The sequence below is a fragment of the Piliocolobus tephrosceles genome, chromosome 6 (genome assembly GCF_002776525.5).
Source record: "Piliocolobus tephrosceles isolate RC106 chromosome 6, ASM277652v3, whole genome shotgun sequence".
Lineage (NCBI taxonomy): Eukaryota > Metazoa > Chordata > Mammalia > Primates > Cercopithecidae > Piliocolobus > Piliocolobus tephrosceles.
Genome location: NC_045439.1, coordinates 71659714 through 71677738, shown reverse-complemented (window position 1 = coordinate 71677738; position 18025 = coordinate 71659714). Strand labels below are relative to the sequence as shown.

Here is an 18025-nt window from a genome sequence, read left to right as displayed (position 1 = left end):
TCTACACCATGAAGGAAAAGCTGTGATTTGTCAGAGCAGACAAAGCTGGGCTTTAATCCATCCTTTTAACCATATTGCCAAGTCTATATTGTTTTCACTGCGTCTCAATTAGGAGACAGGCAGGACACCTGGTACTTCTTTATCTAAGTCCCATGGGCTGCCAGATGACTCAAAATCCATAACAGGTGCTAAGGCAGTGTGAGGATAGCCCTATTATTGAAAGCTGGAGTTGAATAAAATTTGGACCACATATAATTGCTCATAAATCAGTCAATTACTAAATGAAAACATTAAGTAAAAAGTTGATAAGCCCAATTCCACCAAAGTTTCTGTAAATACATTTAAAAAGATTAACCTTAAATAAATAGGCTTAAAAATTTAAACCTACCTAAAGGCTCTGAAAATCCTTCCTGATTTAATAATCCAATAATCATTGGTGGGTTTCAAAAAGCACTAATATGATTATCCAATATGTATGTGTGCGTGTGTGTGTGTACATATATATATATATATATTCTACTTTCATGAAAGTTGTATGAAGCAAAACAAAAACTAGTTTATCTGGATTTCAAATTTAGTGAAATTATAATGTTCTCTCATTTAATGAAATTATAATGTCCTCTCATTCTTGGAAAGATCTACTTGGACCCTGTCAGAAGACTACAAAAAGGAAAAAAAAAAACCAAATAAGTGAAATTTTACAGTGTACAATTACTTAAGTGTTATCTCTACCTAAATGTGCACTAATTTAATTAAGATTTTATTTAAGTGCTATAATTATTGGGAATACAAAAAAAGTGATTTTATTATCATAGTAAGTAGAAACAAAGTACAGTAAACTGTCATTTAAGACAGTGTCATAGAATCTATGATAAGCAGCACATTGGCTTAAACTAATGCACTATATGCCCCCAGGGAATGATAGGCTTAGACACTGGACTTTAACATCAAAATCTATCCATTAATCTTGACTTAAATACAATCTATTCTGCAGTAAAAGGAAGAATGGGCATTCAATGAATTACTGTTTTTGAAATACTGCACTGGTGCCCATTTACTAAAATTACTTAAGAGAACACAGGATATGAAATACTAGTAAATTTTACAGATTTACTGATTTTACAAAACATGCACTTGAATTTCCCCAAATCTAGCAAGAGCATCCCATTAAAAAAATTTACAGATTTAAAAAGTTTCTTAAAATACCTCTTCCTTATCCTATTTAAGAACACGCTGCATAAATTATAATACTGCAATATAATTTAGTCAACTTCATTTCAGCTGAAAAGAAAGAATCATCTATGGGGGTCAGAATCCCTGGAGTCTGAAAATAAGCATTAATTTTTTTTTCAGGTTGTAGATCACTGTTTCGTTGCAACAGAACTACCCAACTGTTTGCTGATAAAGCTGACTAGAAGAAAACAGAAAGGCCAAGAGAAGTGTTTATATACATGTCAGGGCATACAATATTTCATAAAAAAGGAAACAACCTGCACATTAAAAAAAATCCAACCAGAGGGAATTCAATGAGTGAGATAATCATACACGACTGAAATAGTTATGAGCTACTCATTTAAATGATAAATCCGGCATTTAACCTTAAGATGTGCTGACTAATTTATCTTTAGTGGATTATTTTAGCACTTGTGTTACGCAGAAATTTAGTTTACATTTCTCTACTAATATCGTTTATATGTATTCAGATGGTATTTGGGAATCCTAAAAAGCAAAAAGTAAATTAAACCAAATTTATAACCTTATCTGACATGTGAATTGTGATGATTTTATCTACTTCACCTCAATTAAATTCTTATGAAGATAAAAAGTTCCTTATTTTCATCTAATAAAAAAACATAAGGCAAAACTGACTTATGCTCTGCAATAATCTAATGGGCTAAAAATAGATAATGGCATGTTAATAAGGAATTACTACAGGTGGTTGCTTATATTCATTTGCCTTCTTTTTTGATAGTAGCTACGTGCTAAATAAAAGTCAACATTTTTATCAAGAGACTAAGTAAATGTAGAAACATCAGTTCTGCAACAGCTATTTTTGCTTCTTTTCTGAACAGCAATTAGTAAAGCAACCCCTTCCCCTCCTCCCTAGTGCTGTCAAGCTGTTCAGAGCAGTTTGCAGCTCGACAATGGTACCATTGTGAATGCTCTCTGGGCTTCCTTCCCACAGAGAGTTAAATGGGCAGTTCCTGCTGCCCATGATTGGTGTCCAGTGAAATAATACTCAAGAGCCAGGTTTTATCAGCTTCACGCCAAAGAAGTGAAGCCAGGGAACCCAAGCCTTCATATCATACTGGACCATATGCCAACCCTGATGGCCCCAAAGGTTTATCACTAAGAATCAGGATCCATCATGTCCCTTGTGAAATTTCACTTCACATACCTTATGTGAAATGCAAAGCTTCACTAAAAACTGAACCTTCTTTACAATTGGCATGAACAGATGGATGGTAACAGTGGTTTGGCAAGCAAAAGTTAAGATTTAAATAGGCTGTATTCTAGTGTTTGAGAGGAATAGCAGTTACAGGAAAATGGATAGATTTGTGACCCATAGTTTAATTTTAATTCCATTATTGTTATTAAAAATTTAATATCAAAAGGCCTATGTTGAGTCAATGAAAAGAATGAATGAAAAGCACTTCAGTTCCTATGTCAAACATGTTTAAAGACTAATTTCAGCTTTACATCCTTTTTTCTTTGCTCTTTGAAATCCCCAAATAGCATCTGAATCTACGTTGTTTTCATATTTAAACAAAGAGTAGAATAAAACTCGTACATTATGTAGTAGGTGTGGTGAACAATAATGTTAGCAGAGCAGTGCACAGTCATCACTAACTGCAACATCATAGGGTTTTAATACAGAAAAAAAAACAAAACAAAACAAAACAAAAAAAACCCTATTCCAGCACAGGTGAGAAGCTGATAAAGATAGAAGTAAACTTCAAGTTTGGTTGTTTTTAGGGAACACTGTAGTTTGTCCATGCCCTGATGGAGTTCTCTTCCTTCTCGTGCATTGTGATATGACCCAACTGTCCAGATTGGCATGTGTGGACCATACTGCTACACCAAATTTGACAAAACAGATAAGATGGTGGTAATGCTTTCTTTTGGTATTTTTGTTGTTGTTGCCATGGAGCCAATGTATTATAAGACTAGGACAAAAGTACTTTATTCATCAATAATGTGTGAAAGTGTAATAATGTGTAAAAACTCAGTAATTGTATAAAAGTATCTCATAGGAAAAGTGTAAAGGACTGTTGTGCAAGAATAAAGAGTCTATTATGAATCTATCATAAGAAATATGAAAATCTCAGATGCACTTTTAAAAATGATACATATGTACAAATATTATCAAACATTTAGAGACCTTTTTAGTCTCATTGAGAAAATGCAATACTGGCTATTAGCCTGGCAATTATTGCCTAACTAATTATCATAAAAAAGACTTTATGAAAATAATGATCAATAAACATTTTGGAAAGGGTCTGCTAGAAAATGAAAAATAAGAAATTCAAGCTGTAGATGTTTTGCTAGTCAACAGGTAAAAAACACACAAAAGCAGAAGGAACTGTTACCTTAGACACTGGCTGCCACAAAATAATCAGTAGCATTAGAAAACCATATTTATGTTGATTTTCTTTCTGCTTGACTATATTATCTGGTTTTGACCTACTTCTTGATCTTTATCTGCTACTGCTCTTCCCTTTATATCATCCAGCAGTACTGAACACCTTTTATCTCTTGACCATACCACACTTTTATGCCTCCATGCCCACTTCTTACCCCTAAAAACTCTTCCCTGACCATATCTGCCTAGAAAAGTCCCATGTGTCTTTGAAATATTAGCAGAATTCTTCCATAGTAAAGCGATTCCTCTAATTTCTGTCCCATTCTCTCACCCTACTATCCTCTCCCACTTAAAATTAATCACCTTTACCATCCTACTTGGTCTATATCACTATTGCTGAATAACCCCAAATTGCTTAAGTTTATCATTAGTGCATTAAGTTCTTGGTAGAAGATAAAAATAGAAAGTATCTCTAGAATTAAAACAACGTTAACAGAAATAGAAGTTGGCCATGTAATGAAGTCATTTTGGTGAGCTCCCACAGTTTAACTGTAAGTAATTATTGGTCAACAGTAGTAAAACCTTAAAGACTGTCTCTAGAGACCATTAAGAGACAATACTATTTTCAGACAGAATAAACCTTCTTTACTATTATCACAAAGTTATTACATATCAGAGATTCACATTTATTGCTTTCTGAAAGGACATGGACTTGCTAGACAAAAACTACCATCTTTAAAGGTATGCAGTACCTTTGAAATACAGTAACATCGGCAGGGCGTGGTGGCTCACACCTGTAATCCCAGCACTTGGGGAGGCCGAGGCAGGTAGATCATGAGGTCAGGAGTTTGAGACCAGCCTGGCCAACATGGTGAAACCCTGTCACTACTAAAAATACAAAATTAATTAGCTGGGCGTGGTGGCAGGCACCTGTAATCCCAGCTACTTGGGAGGCTGAGGCAGGAGGATCACTTGAAACTGGAAGGTGGAGGTTGCAGTGAGCTGAGACGGCACCACTGCACTCCAGCCTGGGTGAAAGAGCAAAACTCTGTCTCAAAAAAAAAACAAAACAAAAACAAAAACACAGTAACATAATCAACAGGCATATACTGCCATTTTGAAAAGAATAGCTAAATAAATTAAAACTGACATAATCAAAAATATATTAGAGTCACTGGAGAAGTGTGGCACACATATGGGGCCCCTGTTTAAATAATTACTCTGTATACAGACTATAAAGACTACAAGACTTGGCAGCAAAACCCATGACAACGGGATGTGTAAGCACAGCAAAAAGTTCTTTAATTGTAATGCCAGTCTTTAATACAGGAGTTTTTTGTTGTTGTTTTGGAGACAGAGTCTTACTCTGCTGCCCGGGCTGGAGTGCAGTGGCGCAATCTAGGCTCACTGCAACCTCTGGGTTCAAGCAATTCTCATGTCTCAAGCCTCCTGAGTAGCTGGGATTACAGGCGTGTGCCATCATGCCTGGCTAATTTTTTGTATTTTTAGTAGAGACGGGGCTTCACTATATAGCACAGGCTATATAGTGTCTTGAACTCCTGGCCTCAAGTGATCTGCTCGCCTTGACCTCCCAAAGTGCTGGTATTACAGGTGTGAGCCATCGCAGCTGGCTGAATACAGGAGATTTAAATCCTCTAATTATGGAGCAGATTGTTAGGTAAAGAAGAATGTTTGTTTGCTCTTGGAGAGATCCTACTACAATGGTTACTACCAGTAGCCAATGGCTGTGAGCATTTCAAAGACCACAAAACTTGGATCACTTAGCTGGTGAGACATTTTATTTGAAGAATTATCGTTTCTTCTTTTGAAGAGAATGACCATAACTATACATCTTAGTTGATTTAACAATCAATTCGACTTAACAACTGATCAATTTAACAACTAATCAATTTGTCCATGATATTTAAGACGTTCATAGAAAGCACGAAGAACAAATGGCACAAAATTTTAAGAGCTCCTAATGGACTCACTAACATAAGTGGTACAAATGTTAAAGCAGCAAAATTGGAAACTTTATCAGTATCCGGACTCCCATTGCTTCCCGCTACCGCTCTCCTGTTGCTACCACTTTCCTTGCCTTACAGCAGGAAGTGTGAGCCTTCAGGGCTCAGCCTCATGCTGCCTCCTTCTTGGAGGGGACACCAAGATGTATCCTCCCCAAGCCATCTGCCACTGCCATCAAGTCAGAGGTGTCTTAGCTCATTTTTCTCCCTAAGAGATCTCCCAACCCCAAATGAAGTGAAAACCCTCATTAATGATGTCTGAAAATTATCTTCAGTAAACGATAAAGGTCTCTAATAAAAATATACTACTGATTAAGTAGTCAAAATAAAAAACCCTTGTATGTGTGCTTATTCATGTGTAAGAGGCAATTTTCACTGATCCTAGGTTTCCTCTTCTTACCTACCCAGCAAACTCTTAAGAATTGTAGCCTCGTCTAATACAAATCACAAACTATAAGTTACTACAAAAAATATTTGGGGGTTTTTCATTCTTAAAAGAATCCATGGCCAGGCGTGGTGGCTCACGCCTATAATCCCAGCACTTTGGGAGGCCAAGGCAGGCGGATCACGAGGTCAGGAGATCAGGATCATCCTGGCTAACACGGTGAAACCCCATCTCTACCAAAAATACAAAAATTAGCTGGGCGTGGTAGCATGTGCCTGTAGTCCCAGCTACTTGGGAGGCTGAGGCAGGAGAGTTGCTTGAACCCAGGAGGCGGAGCTTGCAGTGAGCTGAGATCGTGCCACTGCACTCCAGCCTGGGCAATAGAGAGAGACTCCGTCTCAAAAAAAAAAAAAAAAAAAAAAATCCCTGCTAAATATAAACTTCAAAAATATAGATAATAAATACATCCACCTTGTTCTATTACAATAAGTTACTAGCCATCTACCATAGGCTAGGCACTGTGCTTGAAGTTAGTGAAACAAGGATAAGTAAGACTTGCTAATATGTACACATACAGTAAGTACTATTACAAAATGTTTTGAGCCAGTGTAAACAATAGTTTTGCATAGTAAAGTTTTTTTGTTTGTTTGTTTTTTAAAAACAAAGGATATTTGGGTCATGAATAATGTTAGGTAGAAAAAGCAGAGATGGGCATTATTGGGGTAACAACATGGGCCTGAAAAAGAAGAGCATTCGGGAATAATGAATATAACTTAGCTGGACACATAGTGTGCCCTGGACATCAGTGTGGTAGGAGATGAGGGTAAAGATGGGGGATGGAGCTGGGGAGGAGTACAGGTATATTTGACAAAACTACAGTGAGAAATATAAGGGTAGGGAGGGTAAGGTAAAAATAATTGCTTCCAGGTCATCAAAAAATTTAGATTTGTTTCAATAAGCAGTTAAGAGCCATCGTAAGTCTTTTAGTATACAGATGGTTTCTTGACTTATGATGGGGTTACATCCCAAAATACTCATCATAAATTGAAAATGCATTTAATAGACCTAACTTACTGAACATTATAACTTACCCGAGTTATAAGGATATAACCTTATAGCCTACTTTCAATGTGCTTGGAACACTTACAATAGCCTACAGTTGGGCAAAATCATCTAATGCAAAGCCTATAGTTTTTCGAGACAGAGTTTCACTCTTGTCACCCAGGCTGTAGTGCAATGGTATGATCTTGGCTCAGTGCAACCTCTGCTTCCCAGATTCAAGCAATTCTCCTGAATTTTGAATCATAATTCAAAATTCTAAGTACGATTTCCACTGAAATAGAAATTGTACCATCATAAAGCTGAACCATCCTAAACTGGGGACTGTCTGTACTAAGGTTTGCATTTTAGAAGAATATCCCAAGTGTCAATGTAGACAATAATAATGATAGCATCATTAACTCCCATGTAGCTACCATTTTCTGAACTCTTGCTACATGACAGATAGGTTACCTAGTGCTTCATGTGGATAATTTTACTTAATCCTTACATCATCCTGAATTTGGTGCTATTATCCTCTTTTAACACATTAAATTAAGGATAACCCATACTTATTGATGTTATCTTCTGAGGAAATAATCTACAAAAGACAGTAGATACATAAAATTATATAGTTTCTCAATAAACTCATTTTCTTCTAACGTGAAACGGCAACAACACTGACAGACCTGCCACCAAGAGGTTTTATAATGTTTTATCATAACGAAAGGCAACTGCATTAGCAGAACCAATCAATTCCATTCCACTTAGTTTTGGCTCTCCTACTTTGCAACAGGTACTGTACATATGAGTAGTAGAGCTTGAGGGATAATAAACTGTGACTAATTGAAGAATAATCACTGACTTCTGGTAATCTGCCCGATCAAGTTAAATAGAAACCCAATTCTGGTATTTAAGAAAAAGTCAAATATAAACAGATTAGAATAAATCAAATAATACCAGTTGTGGGAGGAAAGAATATTCTAAATCGAGGAATAAAGTATTCTTTTAAAATGCCATTTAATTATATAATATCCCCCATACTGTATATTTCAGAATATTATACTTATATAATATACATATATGCATACATACAAAGCCTTAAGACTATAAATTACAAGAATTGTAACAGACATGTTGCATTTCATCTACTCAAACCCCACCTTTTGAGGCCCAGATTTTCTAAACATTCTTTCCTGATCTTCTTACTCCAAAGTAATTTCTTCTTCCTTGGAAATTTTATAGCATTTTATCTATAACCCTACCAGGAAATTTTCATTTAATCTTCTATTATAATTAGTAATGTACATATTATTCTCTCCTTGTTAAATTAAAAGCTTGTGATGATAGGATTCCTATCTGATTTGTCTTTTATCCCTCTCAAAATCTTTACTAACTGTGTAAGTGATCAATAAATATTTTTGAAGGAAGAAAAATTACAATTTTATTTCTTGACTTGTTGATAGTTAAACTGTAATAATTCATTATCTAGTACATTTATGATTTATGTACTTTTCTCAAATTATAATTTGTAATAAGGATAAAAAGAAAAGAAAAACAGGGTATGTTGGTTAATTTTATGTAAACTTGGCTGGGTCATGGGACCTAGTTTTTGGTCAAACATCAGTCTAGATATTACTGCTATATTTTATAATATTAATATAACAAATATTATACTCATAATTACTGTATAATACTGTTATATTTATACTGTTATAGTTATATTTTAGATTTGATTACCATTTAAATCAGTAGACTTTGGGTAAAGCAGCTTACCCTCTATAATGTGGGTGGGCCTCATCCAATCAGTTAAAGACTTTAAAACACTGAGGTCCCCTGAGGAAGGAGAGAATTCTGCCTTCAGACCCAGACTGCAATATCAACTCTTTCCTGAGTCTCCTACAGATTTCGAACTTGCCAGCCCCTACAACTACCTGAACAAATTCCTTAAAACAAATCTCTTTTCTCTCCCTTTATATATATATCCTATTGGTTCTGCTTCTCTGAAAACCCTCACTACTACAACACGATTATATATTGCAAATTCTGCAAATTTCTATGTATAATAAATCTCACTTAAAAAAAGAATCAGTATTTACCTAAAAGTATCATATTTAACATTTGTATATTCAGAAGTCATAGTCAAAATGTCTTTAGGATCAAAAGCAATCATTGCTTTAAAATTTTTATTTAAGAATAGAATCTATGATGGCTGAGGTCATGAAATTAATAATTTGGGATTATGATTCCCACTGCAAAAAACAGAAACAAAAAACCATGAACACTCTTTCAATAGGTAGCTAATAAATGATGGCTAGGATTAAAGCTGAAATACTTCTCTGGTCCAATGGTTACACAGAATCTGCTTGGTTTTCCTCCCCAGTGTTGCATTTCAATTCTAATTGCATGATCAAACTAACAAATTAAGCTCCAGACCCCTCCCCCGCCTGAAAAAAAAAGTACCTAGCTGACAAAATCAGAGGTTGTAAGAAAATGCTTTTCCAGTACAAGTAATGTAAGAAACAAATGAAGTGAAGGAGAGGTTTCAGCTTGAAAGACAGTCATCAATATGGACAGATTACTGTAATTCTGGCTGCCGGCATGATCGATTTGGGTAGCATATGACAATCAATATTGCCCCATTTAGTGAACAACATTAGATTTATGGTTACAGAAGATGTTCCTAGGATAAAATTTAAACTGTATTTAATGATCATAAATAGCACAATTTATGCTGTGGAATCTTAGTGGGTACTTTTATTGGGCATAAAATAACTGACACAGCAGTACAATTACCCAAATATAATCAAGTTGATTTTTTTTTAATTCCTTCATTTCTTTTATGAGGAGTAAAGGATTAACTGCTGGTTTCCAAAGCCTACTTGTATCTCAATTTCTGTTATAATTTATGTTAACTAAATTGTTGACCAATTTTAGAATGCTTCATTTTTTCCTTAATAACTTAATCTGATATTTCAAAAATGTACATCTTAAAATTTAATACATTATGTTTCTGAAACAAGTATTTATTTAAAATTAAGACAGATGTACCTGCATTTCAATATCTTAAAATACAAACGTCTAGTTGTTTATTTATAAATGTTCATTTGAAAATCAAATAATCCACCTGTATGAAGTAATTTCCCCCAACATTTAGAATACAGAACTTTGTACACAATATACATATATATTTGTAATATATATATGTAAGTATGTATTAAGGAGAGATACTACTAGCCTTTGCTGCGTGTGTATACATACTATACTAAGTATATATACTACACCCAGGTAGTATGGGAAAACAACTTCCTGTAGTTTCTAAACTCAAGATTCTAAGTCAAGAAAAATTTTTTGATCTACCTGATTTAATGTATTTACTCTGTGTCCCAGAAATAATTTTGCTGGTAGAAAACTTCAGATTTTGTGTTTAAATAAAGTATTCATGTTTACTATTTTTGTCAATTTTCTCCAATGTGGTATCTATTACCATCTCAGCAAGATTGGCTATTAAAAACATGATGAAGTAGGCCTGAAAAATCCAGCCCAATCAATCAACCTACCAATCAACCAAACATAAAAACCCAATTAGGCAATTCCTTGGTGTTGGGTAGACTTGTTTTATATTGACTGTAATCTTTACACGTAACAGGATTAATCATTGCACAAAATAATGTAACTTATGATTACATTTACTAAGTACATCCGAGTTCATTATCTCATTTAATCTTCACAACAATTCTGAGATGATTATTAGCATCTTTTTTACAGTTGAAGAAAGTGAGGTTCAGAGATTCCGTGACTTGGCCAAGATCACAAGGCAGAGCTTGAGTTAAAAATTAATGCTTTTGGCCGGGCGCGGTGGCTCAAGCCTGTAATCCCAGCACTTTGGGAGGCCGAGACGGGTGGATCACAAGGTCAGGAGATCAAGACCATCCTGGCTAACACGCTGAAACCCCGTCTCTACTAAAAAATACAAAAAACTAGACTGGCGAGGTGGCGGGCGCCTGTAGTCCCAGCTACTCAGGAGGCTGAGGCAGGAGAATGGCGTAAACCCGGGAGGTGGAGCTTGCAGTGAGCTGAGATCCGGCCACTGCACTCCAGCCTGGGCCACAGAGTGAGACTCCGTCTCAAAAAAAAAAAAAAAAAAAAAAAAAAAAAAAAATTAATGCTTTCTAACGGCAAAGCCAGTTTTTATATACCTCTAGTGTAATTTGAAGTCTGAAATAGAAGACTATGAACTGGGATGTAGGAAAAAAAATTAAGCCATATTCCCAAAACTCTTGAGTTTGCATTTTAAAACTACTTGGTAAGGAGTGCATCTTAAATGTTGTTGTACCTCAGGTCAGAAAGTCTGTGCTTGCTCAATAAGTTGAGTTCCTATTTTATGACATAAGAGGCAAATAGAGTTCTGCATTACAATCTAATCGATCTCACCACTTTCCAAAAAGACCTAAGACATTTATTTACACAAGAAAGTGCAAACTCTTCCATATCTACCTCTGCACTCCACTTTCAATTGCACCTTTAATGAAATGACAGAGGACACTAACTCTCAGAATGGACATTAGGATACAGTGAATTGTGAAAGAGGCAAAGGTCAGAGAGTAAACATCCTTGATGAAGCTAACAAAGTGGATAAAGTTTATGAGTAATAACCTGTATATTCCACATAAGATTAGCTACTGTTCTAGAGATATTCAAGAGACAACAAACTGAAAAGTATACTCCAATAAACAGATTAAAACTACAAAGCTTTTATGGAAGTACAGGTTGAGTATCCCTAAGCTGAAAATCTGAAATCTAAAATGCTCCAAAATCTGAAACTTTTGAGCTCTGATATGACACTCAAAGGAAGCATTCATTGGAGGAGTTCAGATTTCAGGTATTCAGATCAGAAAGGTTCAATTAATTGGTAAGTATAATGAAATTTTCCAAAATCCAAAAAAATCTGAAATCTGAAACACTTCTGGTCTCAGGAATTTCAGAGAAGGGATATCCAACCTGTATTACAATGAGATAAAAATCAGAATAATAAAAATTTAGAAAAAGTAGATTAGGAAAGTAAGACTTTGTCAGTAAGCACCTTGTTTTGTTTAAAGGAAAAAGATACTGTATCTAGGGAATGATGCTGTAATTCCTAAAAAAGGCACATGGTATGTGTGGGCCTTATAAATGGTAAGCTGTGAGTATGGGTTTCATGAATCATAGTTTATTCACATCTGGTGAAAAGACTCAAGATTCCAGGCCCCAAAGGTAAAGGAAATGAAACTGATTGCTGGCTGAGCTCAGCAGGATTCACAAAAACTCAAGGGTCTTCTTGAATAGTTCCTCCTGATGCTTCAAACAAACAACAGACAATATAGTCTTCAAAACAATCTTCAGAAACAATCAACAGACTGTATAGTCAAAGACAAGTGACTTAGAAATAAACTCGCTATGTCCATACTACTCACTGAACTTGCCTACTGAAATTTCTTTTCAATTGATAAATCTCTATTTAGTGGATGTCTCCAAATTATACTTTTGTTAACAATTCAAGGTCCATTTTAGTCCTTATCGTTTCACTAAAATGACTGCTTCAAATATGAATTTTCAATTAAAGTAAGTGAAGATATAAATGCTATGAAAAAGAAATACCACAGAAATGTCATTAAGCTTAATCAGTGTAACATACCATGATCCACCTGCAATTCCATTTCACTGTGTCAGAATACATGAGAAATTACAGAATAATCAGATTGCTTAAGTCAATTTTCATCAAAAGAAGAAAATGTACATGGTAGACTACTAAGTTAAGATAATAAATCTATTTCATGTGGACTGGAACATAAGATATTTTTAAAAACCCTCCTTTAAAGCTTATCATTTACAGTTTATTATAAAAAATAAAATGTCAAATCACATAAAAAAAGCATATGAAAAACATAAATAATTCATTTTAGAAAGGAATATCAGAAAACAATTTAAAATTTAAAACTTTGTGTATGTCGTGTGCCAGGCACTGTTTTAAGAGCTTTACACATATTGACTCATTAGTTGTCATAACATCATGAGCTAGATATTCTTATCTTTCTCATTTTATAGACAAGAAAACTCAGGCTCAAAAAGGTTAAATAATTTTCCCAAGGCTACACAGCTAAGAAAGCATGGCCAGCATTTGAGTTTAGGCAATCTGGCTCTGGAAGTTACGCTCTTAAATATTCCACATCTTCTCATACCTCCATGTCTCTGATTATGTTGTTCCCTCTGCTTGGAAGGCTCTTAGGCTCATCCACCTGATTAACCCTTATTTGTCCTTCAAAATTGCTACAATCCTCACTTTTTCAGAAGTGTTTCCTGACAATACTACCTCATCCAGCTGAAAGATCCCTTGTTATTATACTTCTGGAATACCTGCCCATATCTCTATTAAAACATGTATGCTGAACATAGTATGTTTCCCCAACTAGATTGAATTATTGCAAAGACTGTTTTGATTATTTCTGCAGCTCCAGAGTAGTAGAGTACCTGACATATAATGAGACTCTAATTAACCAAAAGACTAGTACTGATTAAAAGTATGTAAAAGAGGGCTGGGCACAGTGGCTCAGGTCTGTAATCCCAGCACTTTGGGAGGCCGAGGTGGGCGGATCACCTGAGGTCAGGAGTTCGATACCAGAATGGCCAACATGGTGAAAACCCGTCTCTACTAAAAATACAAAAACTAGCTGGGCATGGTGGTGGACACCTGTAGTCCCAGCTACTTGGGAAGCTGACGCAGAAGAATTGCTTGAACCCTGGAGTCGGAGGATGCAGTGAGCCAAGATCGCACCATTGCACTCCAGCCTGGGTGACAAAAGTGACACTCCATCTCAAAAAAAAAAAAAGCATGTGAAAGAAAATATATCATTCAAATATCATAACTGCTCCAACATTGGGGAGGAACTCCACCACCTATACATCAATAAATAGGGAATCAGGCTGGGTGCAGTGGCTCACACCTGTAATCCCAGCACTTTAGGAGGCCGACCGAGGTGGGACAATCACTTGAGCCCAGGAGTTTGAGACAAGCCAGTGCAACATAATGATACTCCATTTCTACAAAAATTAATAATTAAAAAAACCTTAGAAAATAAAAGGCTTTAACAATACATAAGAAATATTTACCTTTGTGAGTAGACATACATTAGAGTAGAAACCATTACGTTAAAAAAAGGATACAAGTTTTGATACAATGGAATCAGCGATTTCAGAGCACGGCTTGCATTTATAGCTGTTGCTCTAACCATAATGGGTAGAACCTTTCCATTCACAATAGCACCATCAAAAAGGGGACCAAAGAAGGGAACCTGATTGAGAAATCAGAACATAATTTTATATTCAAATTATAGACAGATTGTAAATAAGAGCAATCAAGACACTTTGTATCCAAAAGTATTTTTGCTGCTTCTTTAGTTCTTCCTTCAGTAAAAATACTATTTGAATTCAATTCTTTTCTGTGATGCGTCACTCATACTAGGACAATAAACAAAAAATGCCAAAGTTTTATAGGGTGTCTATTCAAAAGAACTATGTTCTTCATGTAACTGAGTAAATAATTTACACACTTAGCCAATTTTCAAATTTTACTAGTTTCAATTGTGTACAAAAAGTCAACACTATAGCCTAGAAGTTACTTTTTCATTATTTTTGTGTGACACTAGCTTTACCACAGAACCTAAAACCCTTATTACATAGTTTACTAGAAAAAAATCTATGTTTTGATAATTAAATGTTATTTTTGTGAGGTGACTCACTCATGGTTTCAAAACTTAGAAATTCTGTTTGAATAAGGTTGGCACAAATGGCAGCTGAAGGCAAGGACATAAGCTCTGGATAAGATGGTAAATATTTTAGATTTTGTGGTCATATGTTCTCTCTGTTGTATATTCTTCAATTTTTTTTTTTTTTTTTAACTCTTTAAGGCTGGGTGCGGTGGCTCACGCCTGTAATCCCAGCACTTTGGGAGGCCTGATCACCTGAGGTACAGAGTTCAAGACCAGCCTGACCAAGACGGTAAAAACCTGTCTCTACTAAAAATAGAAAAATTAGCTGGGCATGGCGGCAGGCACCTGTAGTGCCAGCTACTCGGGAGGCTGAGACAGGGAACTGCTTGAACCCAGGAGGCGGAGGTTACAGTGAGCTGAGATTGCGCCACCACACTCCAGCCTGGGCAACAGAGCGAGAGCGAGACTCTGTCTCAAAAAAACCAAAAACCAAAACAAAACCAACAACAATAAAAAACGTCTCTTTAAAAATGTAAAAAACCCCAAAACCAAAACTGAAACATTCTTAGCTTGTGGGTTGTATGAAACCAGGCTATGGGCCACAGTCTGCTGACTTCTGGTTTAGATGAACCCTGAAGAAACCTAAATTCATACATAAGAAATTCATACATGAGAAACTTAATGCAATTCAAGGAATTCTGAAGATTCATAATCAATTGTCAAATGTAGGTTTTCTAGAAACTGAAGAATTCAGTTTAAAAAATGGAAGGAACACACCAAAAATACTACCAAACTTTTATTATCCTGGAAGAAAACATTTCTGCAATAGTGTGTTTGAATTTTATGGTGTATATATAAGACATCCAACTATAGGATAGGTGACTAAACCATTTGGCTTATTTTTTTCAATTTGTAGAATCCTCATTTACTGACATGACTAATAATCATGTAATATTAATAAGATGTAACAACTAAAAATATAGGAATCATATATTATTCCTATTCTAAAGGAAATGTTACTTCTTACTATGTTTTTTAGGAAACTGTAATTGTTCTCTTAATAAAAGGTAAGTCCTTTTTGAGCTTGGTACAAAGGAACTTTCACTCTGGCACTACCTAGCCAAATCCCCCATCTGAACACAGTTTCTTGCTATTTATTCTGTTTTAGTTCCTTCTGAACCAGGCTTAGGCAATCCATGTAGTTACCAGGGTCTATGTTACATTTACCCTCACTTTTGCAACTTGATGCCTACTCCAAATTTTATTCTGTTATATGGAAAGAAACCAATGAACCCCTATAGAACCAAAATCTATTATTAAAATGGAAGATAAGGAGTTCTTACCTCTGGTTTTTTCATTATCTGAATACTGAACATGTGATTTTTCATTGGATATATTACAATAAGGACATCACCAAATTCTGTGGGAATAATTCCTCTCCTGTAGTCTCTAGTATGCTCTGACCAAACAATGTGCACTTCATCATTTCCCAAATGTCTCAACTGGAAAAACAAGAAAATAATTTATACTGCTTTAAAAGCTCTTGAGTACAGTCCTACAGTCACATACAACATAAAAAGGGGAAAAACGAAATTAAAAAATCATTAAATTGTGCTTGATCAGTTTTACATATGAAACACAAACATTCAAAAACATTAGGAAACACTGCAGAAGACCAGACAATTTCAATTGTCAATAATCAATGGGAAACAGATAACTTAGATTTAAAAAGATTCACATACAGCCCAAATACTCTCCTTAACCAGCAACTGCACCAATTCTCCACTAACAGATCTTTTAAAAGATTGTTTTAAAAAAAGAAGTAAAAAACTCATAAATTGGATAATCCCCAACTGAGTACGAGAAAGTTGATTATATTTGGTTTAACAAATTTATTTCCAGGTTTTCTTTGCCTATGAAACTCAAAAATTCTTCCAAATAGATGTCTTGAGAATTGTTAGACCCTCAAGATGTTATTTAAATGTTTGTGGTGCTTGCTTACAAAGGTGTTTCTGGCAATCAGAGAGAGTTAACATTATGATAATTAAAACTGTAAAAACACAAAACATTCAGAAGTTGGATTTCTGATAAGGTATTAAAAAAATGAACTTAATGCCCTTTAGTCTTGAGTTTTCTTCAGAGAGAATGCTATAGAATAATGCATTTTATTATAAAATTTCATTATCCTAGTACATTTATTGATTCTGCCACTGTGAGCATTTGAGTTGACTTTTAGTGCAGATCTTACATGGGATTTCCATTAGTTTCAGATAACTAGACACATGGCAGGTGGAAAGGTTTAGAAGAGTAAACCTGGGATAACTGTCATCAATATTTACGCTATCATCTAACATACAGGCAATTTCTATTTCAGAAATATGTCATTTATTTTGGCTTAAGGATGAACATAGGGTAGGAAAAAGAACTTAAAATATGACTTAAACAAAGAGAGGAGTTAAGTCCAATTAGTGAAGCCTCTCTTCTGTCACTCCTTAATCCTGGAGTAACTCCTTATATACATACATAAGTTGAATAATATAAACGTGTGGGACTTGGGCTTTGTGACATTTTTAAAAAGCAAAAAAGATTACACAACTCAGAAAAGCCATGGCTTCATAATTTCATTTTTTAATCAAAATACTTTAAAAATATCCTTCCTATACAGCCATCCCCATGTGTCAGCTTCCCTAATAGGTTTATGTTAACTGAATACAAAAGAAATGTGAAATAAATTTAACCAGGAGGGATGATCCAATCTAATTTTGATACATTAATGTCATATGCTGTACATGTTACAATAGCAGCCAGATCTAATACTAAGCTCCAGGCTATACTGAGATTTCCAAATGGCAGATTGTTCTAAGTGATATCAAGTATAATTGAAGTAATAAACGATAGTAAAAGCTGAGCACACTGTCAGGAAGAATTTAGGTATTTACTTTTTAAAATTAAATGAGTTAGGTAAGGAAAGACAAGACAACTGAAATAATGCAGGTCTCAATTTACAGAAAATTCCTTTTATTTATCTGCTACATTAACCCTTGAACTCTTGCCAAAACTATCTATAATTTCTAGTGCCCACTTATCTAAAGAAACGAGAAAAAAGGGGAAGTGTACTTTTATTTTATAACTGGAGCTTGTTCAAATATCTTCTGTATGATATTAAAAGTCTGTTAAATAAGTTTAATGGAAAAGAGCAACATATTTTTGCCAAGCTCTTGTAATGAAGATTTCTGGCATAGAACCATGT

At 34.9% G+C, this 18025-nt stretch overlaps 1 protein-coding gene across 6 annotated transcripts in view; it reads right to left on the bottom strand.

Annotated features, from left to right (window-relative positions):
• RALGAPA1 (Ral GTPase activating protein catalytic subunit alpha 1) overlaps positions 1 to 18025 on the bottom strand; it is a 280919-nt gene that overhangs the window by 18405 nt on the left and 244489 nt on the right. For 4 of the 6 annotated variants that reach the window (XM_023189633.3, XM_023189636.2, XM_023189635.2 and 1 more), the window contains exons 37-38: positions 16119 to 16277; positions 14231 to 14358 (exon numbers count right to left, since the gene is read on the bottom strand). In XM_023189633.3, the coding sequence (XP_023045401.1) occupies positions 14231 to 14358; positions 16119 to 16277 (287 nt within the window). Of the gene's footprint in view, positions 1 to 14230; positions 14359 to 16118; positions 16278 to 18025 lie in introns of those variants that run through there. The other 2 variants (XM_023189637.2, XR_002725793.2) reach the window with 2 other exon arrangements.